The sequence below is a fragment of the Perissodus microlepis genome, chromosome 9, assembly GCF_051167445.1.
Source record: "Perissodus microlepis isolate ML-2025 ecotype Zambia chromosome 9, ASM5116744v1, whole genome shotgun sequence".
Taxonomy (NCBI): Eukaryota; Metazoa; Chordata; class Actinopteri; order Cichliformes; family Cichlidae; genus Perissodus; species Perissodus microlepis.
Genome location: NC_140469.1, coordinates 26,289,913 through 26,304,063, shown reverse-complemented (window position 1 = coordinate 26,304,063; position 14,151 = coordinate 26,289,913). Strand labels below are relative to the sequence as shown.

Genomic DNA, 14,151 nt, shown 5'->3' with positions numbered 1-14,151 from the left:
GAGATGAGCCCCACCACGGTGGTATCATCTGCAAACTTGATGACTGCGTTGTCTGGGTGGGAACTAACACAGTCATGTGTGTACAGAGTGTACAGTAGGGGACTCAGTACACAGCCTTGTGGAGAGCCGGTGTTAAGGCTGAGGGCTGAGGAAAGATGAGGCACCACTCTAACTCTCTGTACACGGTCTGAGAGGAAGTCTCTGATCCAGCGGCAGGTGGTGGAAGGAAGTCCAATTTCCAGCAGTTTAACTATTAGTCTGTCCGGGAGTATCGTATTGAAAGCAGAGCTAAAGTCAACAAAGAGCAGCCTGGTGTAACGGCCCTGCACTTCCAGGTGAGAGATGGTGGTGTGGAGCGTTGTAGCGATGGCATCTTCAGTTGATCTGTTAGCTCTGTATGCGAACTGCAGCGGGTCGAGGTTGGGTGGCAAGCAGGACATGATGTGACGTCGGACCAGTTTCTCAAAGCACTTCATTATAACAGGTGTTAGAGCAACTGGTCGGTAGTCGCTGAGGCTGCTAATGTTAGTACGCTTTGGCAGTGGGACAATTGTGGCTGACTTTAGGCACGGCGGGATGCAGGACTGGGACAGTGAAGTGTTGAAGATCTTAGTGAAGACCCCAGCCAGCTGGTCTGCACACTCTTTAAGGACCCTTGTGGTTAACCCCATCTGGTCCGGCGGCCTTCCTGGGGTTCACCACCCTCAGTGTGCGCCTCACCTCATATTCCTGCACTATGAGGCTTGGGCTGGTGCTGCTGTCCGATGTTTTTTTTAAACACCATTAATTCATGGTGTTTAATGTTTTCATTATTATATGAAAACCGATACTGTTGAATTAGATTTCACTGAAATGTTTTAACATCCCCTGAGATTCGAAAACACTGTGAAAGCCTTCTCATGTGTTGCATTGGATCTGATTCATTTTAAAATCTACATTCATGCGTCAGCCCAAACTTTGCTCCTCCTCCCACTTTATCAGCAAGCGGATAGGACAGAAGGCAGCCAGGAGAGTAAGGGGTTGGTGTGTATGTGTGTGTGTGTTCAATATAATAGTAGCGAGTGAGAGCGAGTGAGACCACAGTAGCTTGCGAGGTGAAGATCTGCCTGCAGTTGTGCAGCGAGCTGCTGCACTCTGCCTCTCATGTTCCCGCTCACTGTTGATTAGTCTCACACACGTTTGCTTTTGTAGCTGCTTTCTGCTTCACTTATCTGCCTCACATCTTCTTACTTTAACTTCTCACTACACTGTTTCCCTCCAGAGTGGAGAGATGAGAGGAGAGCTGTGGGACTGTGTTTTGTTGAGAACAATAACTGCAGCAAACCTTTGAAGAAAATTGCCTCTTGGAACGCCAGAAGGGTGGAAAAGGGAAGAAGGAGCACTGGCTAAGAGGTTTTTTTACTCTTTTTTTTTTCTTCTTTTCAGGGGCGCAGACGTTGTCCTCCAGATAATGAGGATGATCCAAAGCCACACACACTGAGACTTTAAAACGGACAAAATAGCTGGACACTTAACAACGGAGAAATAACCCAAGGAGAAGGGAATTTAAAAGAAGCCATTATGAATGCCACAGAATACCATGGACTGATCCAAGGCTACCACAACAAGAGCCAAACCTCAGGCAATTTGCCATTTAACAAAGACTTATCAGGAGAGGAAAAAGACTCATCTTCTGGATGTTATGAGCAGCTGCTTATTTCCACTGAGGTTTTCCTGACTCTGGGCATCATCAGTTTGCTGGAGAACATCCTGGTTGTTGCTGCTATAATCAAAAACAAGAACCTTCATTCACCTATGTACTTTTTCATCTGTAGCCTTGCAGTTGCTGACATGCTCGTCAGTGTCTCTAATGCCTCAGAGACTATTGTTATAGCACTCATTAATGGAGGCAGCCTGACCATTCCTGTCACACTGATTAAAAGCATGGACAATGTGTTTGATTCTATGATCTGTAGCTCTCTGTTGGCATCCATCTGCAGTTTGCTAGCAATCGCCATCGACCGCTATATCACCATCTTCTATGCCCTGCGATACCACAACATTGTCACCCTGCGTCGTGCAATGCTGGTCATCAGCAGCATCTGGACGTGCTGCACCATTTCCGGCATCCTGTTCATCATCTACTCGGAAAGCACCACTGTACTCATCTGCCTCATCACCATGTTCTTCACCATGCTGGTGCTCATGGCATCGCTCTATGTCCACATGTTCCTGTTGGCTCGCCTGCACATGAAGCGGATCGCAGCCCTACCGGGCAATGCTCCCATCCAGCAGCGTGCCAACATGAAGGGGGCCATCACCCTCACCATTCTCCTTGGGGTATTTGTGGTATGCTGGGCGCCCTTTTTCCTCCACCTCATCCTTATGATCAGCTGCCCCAGGAACCCCTACTGCACCTGCTTCATGTCCCATTTCAACATGTACCTCATCCTCATTATGTGTAACTCTGTCATTGACCCAATCATCTATGCTTTTCGCAGCCAAGAGATGAGAAAAACCTTCAAAGAGATTTTCTGCTGCTCACATGCTCTGCTGTATGTGTGAGCTGCCTGTAAAGTGTCCGCTGTGACCCCACAGCCTGCAATTTAAATCAAAACCTGGCCAACATGGACTCTGAGAGTATGATATCTCACATGTTGCCGGTAAATGATTTATTTGGGCACCCATCTTTGGTTTCAGGTTGCTGAAGAGGTAGGTTTACAAACATCTTGTAATATAGCACATTGCTCTTCAGACAAGTGCTAATTTGTTTTGTAGTGAATGCCATTCATAAGTGCAATTTCAAGTTTGAAGTGACCAGCAATTGCAGATTGCTTCTCTTTCTCACTCGGAAAATATTTTCTATTTACCTTCTGCGGTCAAGAGAGCTAACATATTGCTTATTGTTATTAACTTTGTATGTGCAGGATTATGACACTGAAGTATTGTGGCAGCATAGAACATAAATGCCACAGTAAATTAATTATATATGGCACATCTAACAGAGTATATACAGACTACCTCCAGGTTTGGGAGTGCCATTCTCCTCAAAACAAATACAGTGCATATTGAAAGCATATATATATATATATATATGTATATGTATGTATAAAAGTCCTCAAACCTCAGTACATTTCTTTCTCATGCACTCCATGGAACTGTGTCTACATCTGGACTGTTTTACGTGTTTTTCTCCAAGTTATAAACTACAAATTTGCTAAAGTGGCAAAGCAATCAATGCTGAAATAGAAAACAGGCTAAAACAGCTTGTTTCAAAAAAGCTATATTGAAGAAATGAGGTGTTGCACAAGAATTTCTGAGCCATTCGTAGGGGATAAGAGCACTCAAACAAGATTGTTCTGGAAATGAGAAGAATACCAGCAACAAATACCACACCTCCGTGCTTTGTTCACCTGCTGATTCTCATGTCAAGAACCTTTTCTAATGCTTGCGCACAAGAATTTGTCGATGATCATCTAAAATTTTGGATGGCACAGCTGTAAAATATATATAAAAAGGTCAGTGTATTTCTCAGGCATAATAGCATTTCTTGTTATGATTGCGTTCCTGTATTTGATGCAGGGCAACAACCACAAATGAGTAGAAAGCTGCTTTAACTTGTTGTTACTAATGATTTCCTCTGAGCAAAAAGCCAAAAAAAAAGAGCCTCAATGTGGAAACGATGAAAGTCCACTTATAAAATGTGCTGATTTTAAATCAAAGCTCCTTGACTTTGTGGCTTGTGTAGATATTTCTGTGAATTTGCACATGTGGGTTGTTCTCTCACTTTCAGCATGTACATGTGACTATAAAAAACTATTTTCATCATGTTTATGTAATGAAACAGACTAAACTGAATGTATTTTTATGTATGTGTTGTGTAACTTGTTGCTGCCTTAAATATGTTGCACTGTGACAAAAAAGAACAACTGTATCCTCTGTGACAGTATTTCACAAACAGATTTACTATGTAAGTGAATGCTATTTTAAATATTGCCTTATGTATTTGTGTCTTTTTAAACTTGAAGCTGATTTATATGCACATGAAAAAAGAAGAAAAAAAATGTAAAAGCAGCCTTGTAATTTTCTGGCCAAAGCTTCGCCTGGAATTTGATTCATGCGTGCCAATGAAGGTGTTTGCTTGACCACTGTGTGAATCACTGCTGCAGAGGAGCTTCAATAAATCATAATGCCACCTCAGCCACAAGTCTGTTTATCAGCATTTCTCTGCAGTGCAGACTTTAACCTCAACGCAAAGATGAAGTCATTAACTTTTACTTGAAAAAACAACTTAAATGAAGAGGAAAGACATTTACAAACGCATTTATTTCAGGCCCACATACGCCTGTCGTCTCTGCAAGAAGCAGAGAGGTTGCACAGTCAAGAAGCCAAAGTTGGTGTGCAACAGAAGTTCCCACAGGGTTGTTTTCTCGATTATCTTGAATAATTTAAACTGAGGTAAACAAAACCTTTATAACTCTGAAAAACAACTCTTCTGTGATTCAGTTTGCAGCCTTGGGCCACATTCCAAACAGCTGCTGAATATTGCTTGGGGAGAATCAGTGTTACAAATGGATTTCATTCCAGGTTTAATTAAATCCTAACAGACGTTTAGGACGGGCCTGATTAATTTATTTCAAAGAAAATATTCAATCTGCAAAATATCAGGGTTGTTCTCTGTGTTTTTATGAAGCACCGATAAGGAAACATCATTCGTCCAAAAGTTGCTAAAGGGATGAAAATGCAGGGAGTGGGATGAATCTGTTTAATGCTTCTGAGAAACACATTGGTATTCCATATACATATCCGTATATATGTATATATATATATATATATATATATATATATATATATATATATATATGTATGTATATGTGTAGATATATGTGTGTGTATATATATACGGGTGATGCATCATTTGCCTCTATTTTACATTTATGCCGGACCACCAGCCTCAGCATATCCTGGCATATATTGATTTTGTGTGTGTGTGTGTGGGGGTGGGGGTTAGAAAAAGCATATTTTTCACAGTGGGTGTGCTAGCCCAACGTTAAGTAATGCATATGGATCATTGTCGTCACAAATCCAATACCATGGACACACACAGAGATGTTGATTTTTTTAGAGCACGTGTTAAAAAAACATGCAAAAAAGCCCATAAATTTTCAAAACAGTTCTCTGTGTCTTGTGTTACAATTCTATGTCTAAGCAGCATTCAGATATAAAAACAGCACTGAGATTCATAGCATAATTCTCATACAAGTAGATTCTTTAAATGTCACTCTTTTACTTATACTCTTTTAATATTAATAACTTCTTTTAATAACTTCTTTATTGCACTTGACTTAGCACATGTGACTCATTAGATCACAACAGGCTGTTACATGAAATTGGAATAAAGTAGCAGAAAATAGCTCGTCTCTCTCCTCTTCACTCTCACATACTGGTGTTTCGTTTTTTACTCGTGAGGATTGGACTCAAGGACTGGCCATTTTGCAGTTAATGTCTTCCTGTTGGTGCTGATTTCCAACTTCAGTTAGAGTGGTTTGCAAGTGACTTACAAGTTTCCAGGGTGGGAATGAGAACCTCCAAATCCGAGGCCATACTTGTCATTCGGAATGGAGGGAAATTGACAGCTTCAGATTGGGAATGAAATGTCCCAAGAGGAGGTTTGAGTATCTTGTCATGTTCATGTGTGGTGCAGCAGATTGAAAGACAGATTGATGCAGCATCTGCGCTGAAAACAATGGTGTACCAGTCTGTTGAGGTGAAAAGACATCTAAGCCCAAAGGATTTACTAATCACTGTTCCTGCCCTCACCTGTGGATACAAGCAGTGAGTACTAATTGAAAAAACAAGTTCATGAATATAATCATCAGATATTAGAGTTAGATGAGGAGCTCAGATTGGTGCTGACTATCTAAAAGACCCAGCGTAATTGGAACTGAAGTGTTTACACCGCCTGCAGCTGACTAACAAACTATAACTATTAAAAGGTCACTGGAAGTACAGAGAATTAGATTCTGTTTGGGACGCTCCTCCTCCTGTGGTTTCTTCATGCTTAAGGAGCAGGCTGTCCTATTTTTTTTTTTTTTACCAACATTTCTATAGATGTTGAAAATCATGTACTTTTCTGTCATTTAATTGGTTAAATATTACTTATTTTTATTGGTTTAGCATGAGTGGTCATAGGGGAGGTCCTTCTCAAAAGGAAGTTTTCCAAAGCCTTCCAGCGGGAATCCTGTTGTGCCCCCGGGACTTATATTTGGCATTGCTGGTTTAGATAGACTCATGACCCCCTCATGTATCTCACAGTGGTTTGGTCTCCTGTCTACCATTGCCAAGCTCATTTACTTTGCAAACTCTGAACAAAGGATATGTGAGACATTGGGATTTATTTCTACCACTCAGTAAAATTAAACATATTTACTGTTGTAACCAGATTATATTATATTAGCTCAGTTAACTCAGTATTAAATCTTGAATCGGCCATATAATTATGGGGCAGTGACGTCTCTTAATACAATTTTATGGAAGCTGAAGGTCTCTGCACATTTAAATCAGCATGGCCCAATGAGTTTTTAACCACATTTCAAGAGCTTTTATTTCATTTTTCATTGTAACAGAAGTTCTGATTTCCAGTCCTAAACCTCTCACCAACCCTTGCCATTTTAAAAATCATTGAAACATCCCTTCTGAATGAGAGAATATCAGTAACTTTTAAACAGAACAGACAAAGAGCAGCAAGAAGATTACTGGATTGATGTTACAGATTTATGGGTAAGCAAAAAAACAGAACAGCAGGAAGAGCTGATAAGTGCAGACAGATATGAGAACACAGAGCACACATTGATGACTTGCTTACAGCCTTCATAAAGATGTTTCTCCATTCAGCTTTACTTTAAGCAGCTCTTGAGATTAAGGACACCTGTTCTTACAATTTTAAGAAGAACACTTGTTTTTACAAAGTCGTTTGAGGCTAGATTGGCATTACCTTTGTTTTGTTCTGGATGAGCAAAATGTTTCTGCTTTCCTTTTACTAAAAAATATACTTTGCACCTTGTCTTTCAGTGTTGCTATAATAAAAAAAAAAACTCAAAGAAAAATAAAAAAATAAAAAACAGGGAAAAAAAGAATTTTTTAATACATATTCTTATTAAATAAAATAAGAAGCCGATATTGTATTTTGGTGTCTTAAAATAGTTAACATGATGTGTATCCTCAGGCTTTGTGCATTGGAACATTCAGCAAAGACAGGAAGGATTTTTACTTAAATTGTTAAGTGGTTGATTTATTCCATGTTGCGCAACAAGACAAAAATTTCCATCCGTGCATTTGGCCCTGAAAGACTTTAGTGCTCAAGACACAGGAAGAAAACAGATGGCTGACTGAAAAATGAACAGACTTCTCATTAAAGTTGGGCAAAGAGCAGCACTGTCCTCTGAGATATTGCTTCAGAAACTGCTGTAATATTTCTATGCAGGTAATTGTTACTTCCAATGCTGTATATTTTTGGCTTGATCAGTGGCGTGTCCAGCGGGTTTGCTTGGGGGGGGTGCTACCCCGAAGCTAAAACTCAATGAAATATCAAATGTACGATTGTGTTTTCACAGTGAAGCTCAGATATCCGAGTGTACGTGAATACAGCATCGGGTTCTGCACTATGAGCATGAGGTTAGCAAAGGTAGGAGAGCACGGTAGAAAACAATTTTTCGGCGAAAGAAAATGAGGAGAGAATAAATGTCCCTGTAAGTAATATTAAGTTTGTTGAGTTTAGTAAACTGCGGTGAAATTAAAATACCAAGGAAAAAATAACACTTAAAGAATTATTGCAACCTTCGAATATTTCAGACAGTAGGCTACTGGGGGAGCTAGCATAAGAGTTATGAGTTATAAGATATAATCCAAGTCGTAACATTGCTGTATGGAGCTGCAGATTTGGTTGCAGGTTAACATAGCTGGACTGGCCATCGGGCATACCGGGCATTTGCCCGGTGGGCTAATGACTTGTTGTTTTTGTTTGTTTGTTTTTTGTAATGGCATGAACAATGAGAGGTGGTGGATTGGCCAGATGCTGGCCGATGTGTAAAAATAACTCAGTTGTTTGGTGGTGGCTATGGCGGAGCTTCCACAGAGGCCTGCAGGTGGATGAGGGAAGGGGAGGCAGGAGGAGAGACCCGAGGCAGCCGCCGGTCCGAGTGTCAGGTGAACTGAACTTCAGGTAAGAAGTTATGACCTGCAGTCTATCTGGGTCAGATATAAACCAAGTTTAGGGGTAGTTTATTTTCGTTGTGCTGACTTTTTACAGTCAGTTACAGTAATTCGTACTGGGTACTAGCTAGCATGACGGAGTTTCTATACAGCTGGGTGGGTGCTTTGATGTTACTGATAGTGAACTTTATTTTATTCATAAGTTTAGTTAGTAGAGTTGCCAACGGCTCCTTAAAAATGGAATGGTCCCTCATTCAGAGAAAATATTACGCGTTTGGTATTGAGCTGAGAAGAGACGCAGTTTGTCCCGTACTTTCGCTATAATGAAAAAAAGACACAAAGCTGGAGTTATTCTGTGTCTTTACGCTGCAGCTGCCTCTTCTTCTCTCATTCTCTCCCCTCTCTCTCCTGTTTCTACTTCAATCATGAAACTGATCAATGATCAGCTGATCAGCTTTTCTCTCTTGTTTATTTATCGCCCACTTTGCACCAGAAAGAGGAAACCAGCGGATGTCGCGCTAAACAACAGCAGCACGCTTAAGCTTGATCAGCTGTTCGAATTTATTTAATATTAATTTCTAGTATAAGCTGATGTTTGCTGGAGCCACAGCTGTAAAAGCTGCTGGTCATGATATCGGTTTGGATATGTGGTGAGAGGGAAACATGAAGATGAAACCAGGAGATGTCCTTACTGAATCATCAGAGCTGAACAGGTGATGGAGAAACAGGTTCTGAGAGACAAATAACACCAGGATCCTTTTCTAAGTAGCTGACAGCTGGTAACTGTGCAGGGGTGGGTCTAGCAAAGTTATGCCAGGGGGCCAGGTAGGGCATTAACAGGGAGAGGGGGGCACAAAGAAATACTTTTCTTTCTTATTCTCATTTAAAATGTCTCGCTTTTATTAAATAATTATCTGAATCTTACAACAAACGTTTTTATCTGATGTAAAATGTATATAAATCATACATATACCAAAAAGACTGTACATCACTGTCACAACAGCGTTTGTTTTCATTCAAAGGCTTTATGGCTTTAATACCTGGTGGGCTGCTCTCTAGTCAAAATGCCCGATTTTTTTTTGCCCCAGTCCAGCCCTGCAGGTTAATACTGGCAGTGTCCCCATGCCAGCTCACTGTATTTCATCATCATTGCTTTCAGGTTTCATTCAAATGTTAGTCTTTTCATTTGTTTCCCCACTTTTTTCCTGTTTCAAAATCAAACACCAGTTTGTGAGAAGATTATCTTCTTTTTTTAATAGGCAGATAAAGTTTTGCATTGGCATCGGCTAAAAATGTTCGTATTTTAATATTCAAAAATGTTTTTGCCCAAAACATATGTGCACTATATGTCAGTAAAAATACTATGCAAATATTGCTGTCCTTGAATGCTGAATAAACACTGACAAAGCACTGATTGTATCTCTTGTACTTTATCAATGCAGTATCTAAAAACTTTGCACCGTAGTGGTTAAAACCTCATTCTAATAAGAGTTAAAAGCGCATTCGGTTATTAGGTTTATAGGGTTATTGAATTATGTTTAATGGTTGGTAGATTTATTTTTAACATTATCTGCCAATTACATCTGCCACCCTTCTCCAAATCTGTGCCCCTACCTGGCCCCCCCAACAAAAACTTTCTAGACACGCTACTGGGCTTGGTGTTCCAGTCTGTTCTCATTCCCATGGCACCACAAATATGTACACAGCTTATGTTTGAGATCATTTTCCTAAGGCAGGTGTAACAGGTAAGCCTTCACAATGCTCTATGAAGGCACACAAATTGACTATTAGTCGATGTTTATATTGCTTTATGGGTTTTTTCCTATTGCCTCAGCAGTCTAACCAGAAATGCCCATCTACCTCTTCCTGGCCATCACCAACAAAAACACTGTCATACTGACAAGTGGAAACTTTACAAACCAATGCTTTAACCTGAACTGCAATCTTTCCCTAACCTATCCAAACAGAGCAAAGCAAAGTGCAAGATGCAATCTTCTCCAATGTGACAAAAACCACAGGCTCCTGTGATTTATGCTTCTCCCATTTCTTTTTGGTGGACATTTTAGACGTCCTGTGCATATGTCTGAAAGAAAAACAGGCAAACAAATATAATCCAAGTAAGAACAGAATGCTAAATATATAGACAACTATAAATCTGACCTCAGAATAGATCATTTTTTATTATCTCACATGTAAATATTTAGATTTTATACAGAATCTGACATTTTCAGCATGTGGCAATTTTCCATTAGCCTTGCACCTTGAATGAGTTTCCCACCACAAACTGTTAATGCTATTTTCTTGTTTTGTAGCCATGTAATTATAGTTATTGTGTGCTTGAATGCTTCCTGTGTAGACTCACCGGGGACTGTTGCTTTTGCTGCTGCTGGTATGCTAATGTGGTACTCACGCTTTGCTTTCTATGTAGACATAGCTTTGGACATTTGCCATCTAAGTGTCACAGCCAGGATACAAGAGAAGAACCAGGGAGAACACTCAGGTGCTGTGTTCAAAAATGGCTGAATAACAATAGAAACAATGGGGTGTGCATATTTTAAGAGTGAAATACTCATTTCAGCTTTTTAGATGGAAAACCAGTATTTCAAGGGAGAGACAGTTTAACTGATACAGACAAAATCAAGGACACTATTTGTCATAGAATCTGTGGCTAAAACCAAAGTTTCAGTTTATGAGTAGCATCTGATTTGTCTTTGAGGACAAACAAATGAAAGTTGGCACAGAAAGCTGATTCTGAGAGCACATGAAACCTTTACAGTTTCAGCCTGTAAAGCCTTCTGATGGGTTCTTTTACCTGCACCAACAATCTGCCTGTAAGCATCTGCTTTGCCTTTGATTTTAAATCAATCAGCCTTAAATGCTCCTACCTGCCTGGACTGCATGCTAGTCCTTCTTACTGTTGAGATCACACCTACAGTGATAAACACAGTTGTGGAGTTAAGCAGTTGTCATTTAATCCATAAATTCCCTGTGTTTTCATCAATTTGCATTCTATTGTGTTCTAAAGAAACTTTTCAAAATTCACCAAACCTATTTCTCAGGGAGCTAGAGTAATGCTCCATTTCTCTGGTTAACCGTAGACTGCAGTGAGAAGCAGAGTTCAGGTTTCAGCTGTATTTTACGATGCTTGAGAGAGTAATTCACCCAGAGAGCATCACCGGTTGCCTCCCATGCATCATGTACACACTCCATACTGTGAGTCAGCAGATAACGGCAGAATTTTCAGTGTAGATTTCTTTTTTACTGTTAAACCATTCTTCACATTTGATTACAAGTAGATAATACTCTTTTATTCCCATCCACCCCCTTCATTTTCTCCATCCGTGTGGCCTTTAGAACTGCTTCGCCTCAGGCTCTTAGTGGCTCTGTCAGTCCTTATCATCCAGGCCTCCTGAGGATTTGTGCACAAAGCTGCTTGCATCAAATTAGTCCATGTTGACTCTCCTCTTGCCATCCCCAGTCACAGCAAATAATGCTGGAATTTATTTCCACATCAGGTTTCCTCTGTTAAGCTCAATTAATGCACTAAATTGAAGTGTTAAAAATGTGTGGCGTCCTTGAAAATGAAAACCGTAATTGTTCAACAGAAATAGAAAAAAAAGATTTGTAATTCTTAATCCTACAAAAAAGAGTGGACAGTGAAATTAACATTCTCTATGACTGTAATCAGCCTTCCATACAAGGACCCACATTAGCTCAGAAAGTACAAAACACTCTCCTGTTAAAAAGAAAAGCATCATGTGATGATTACTCAGTGTATCCAGTATGTATTTATTTAAAATCTTATCTTCATGATTTTATATTGCGTAACTGCATTTATTCATCCCCCTGGTGCATCTGTGTGATAATGAGAGTTGGGAGCTAATAGATGGGAGTCGCCATAACAACACATAAGAAAAAACTGAGTGGCTTCATTTGTTCTTTTCCTCCATTTAAAATGTGTGGAGGAAAATGTAACTAGGTCCTACATAGGTGCTCCTATGACCTCTCAAAACTGCCTTGATGATGAAAATGCTATAAAAGTAGACATATGTAAAAACACAGCTTTGTACTGTGAGTGTAGAAGAATACAGGAGGAGGCGACTCTAACAAACCTTTATCTGTCTAGTCTGTTTCGATTTAAGATGGCTGATTTGACAGCCAACAACGCTTTTGGCCAAGGCTGGACAAGATGAAAATCTGTCAGGTGCCTTTAATACTTCAATTCTAGTATTTGATGTGTAGACATTTTGACATATTTTGATACGGAGGGAAAAAAACAGGCTATTGTGGTTTAACAAGGAGGTAGGCTAAAGTCTGGAGGGATTGACTGACAGTACAAAACAGGTGCCCACTGTGAGAGCTGAGATATGAAGTATAAATGACATGAAAGTGAATAAAAATGTTTGTTCTTTTACTCAATCATTAAATTATTCTTAGGTGTGCCAGTTTGAGTGACAGGTGGGTGCTGTTTTGTCTTTGCTGTTCTAAGAAGTTTGCTGTTCAGTTTCTTGGATACCTTCATTTAGTTTTCAGTCTCTTTCTTTTTATTTTTGAATCCCAATTTAATGTCGGTTATCAACGCACATTGCTTACCAAGCTCGCTGCTCAGAAGTAGCGTTGGTTGTTAACTAATCATCACTAACTGCCTTATACAATTATGATCATGTCAAATTTGGAAAAAAATTAAGATGATGACTGGAAAAAAGCTTAACTCCATCCTTTAAAACAGTGGTCCACAGACCAAATGGTGACATCACAAATTGATAAAAGGTGAGAGAATGCTTGCACTTTGATTTTGATGTCAGTTGTCAGAGTTCACTGGGCAAGCACTGCCTTCCTTGCTTACACTGACAGGATTGCACTATTAATATCCCATCCCTAGGTCTTTGTATTTACATCTGACATCTAATTGAAAAAAACTAACTTACAATCAATACAAACTGTAGTTTCTTCGGCATGGAAACCGCTACGTATCCACGCAAAGTCTAAACAAATTATTAGATTTTGCTGCCCATTATGAAGGAGTTATATTGTAGCTTTGGATTAAATTTTGAAACTGAACTTTTATCTTTCTTACCCACCTCATTCTTCAGGGACGGCACAATCCCATGATGCATGTTTGACTTTGTAGGCCTGCTATTTAGTCTATAAATACCTAAAATAGTGTTTGTCTTGCTTCAGTCTGCTCTGCAATTGCTTTAATCTTAGCATCATGAAAGTAACACTAGTGGCGCCTGGCTATTCTTCACTCAATCTTCAATAGTATATTTGGGAAGAAATCACAAGGCAGATGTTTTGAATTTAAGCTTGTTTAAGATTTATATCACTAGCGAATGAGTTATTTGCTGCTCAAATAAGTTTTTCTTATGGTCAGAGTGGTTTATTAATCAAACATAAGCACACTGTTGAGATAGATCTTGAGATTAAAATGAAGTCTGAGATCATTATTTAAAATGAGGCTGGAGAAAGCGAGGTGTCTTGACTATATAAATTCAAAATGAAAAAATGTCCTTTCATTTCACTTTCTGAGCACACAGATACAAGGAGAACTTTAAGGATTTGTAGAATAGAGAATACACTGAGGTATTTGTGATTAGGCTCAGAAAAGTTGTGTTATGTAATCTGCCACTTTCCTTTTCATAAATTATCTTGAATAAGAATAAACCCAATCACATTCCCAGGATTTTTGACTATACGTGCATTCTTCCAAATCAAGGTAAGTATTGATTTGAGGGACCAATTGATTTTACTTCTATTGAGCCAACTCCATTCATATTAGTATTGAGTGCATCACCCAACCAATACATTTATTATCCCAAGAGAAGGAGAGATATTGATTCGGTTAAACTGCATGACCCTGGTTCTTTTGCTTTCAACATACAGAAACCCGTCTACATTTATGCACATGTATGTTATTTTAGAACTTTATTTGAGTTTGAGAAGATTACCATGTTACCTGAA

The 14,151-nt window shown here is 39.4% G+C and overlaps 1 protein-coding gene across 1 annotated transcript; it reads left to right on the top strand.

Moving 5' to 3' along the window:
* Positions 1 to 1,037: 1,037 nt before the first annotated feature.
* Positions 1,038 to 4,179, top strand: mc4r (melanocortin 4 receptor). Its single transcript, XM_084939799.1, has one exon. The coding sequence runs from the start codon at positions 1,561 to 1,563 to the stop codon at positions 2,542 to 2,544; it is 984 nt and encodes a 327-aa protein (XP_084795925.1). The 5' UTR covers positions 1,038 to 1,560; the 3' UTR covers positions 2,545 to 4,179.
* Positions 4,180 to 14,151: the final 9,972 nt, after the last annotated feature.

What these genes read in the sequence shown, in the direction of transcription:
- mc4r (XM_084939799.1), top strand. Translation starts at nt 1,561, where the DNA reads ATGAATGCCACAGAATACCATGGACTGATCCAAGGCTACCACAACAAG.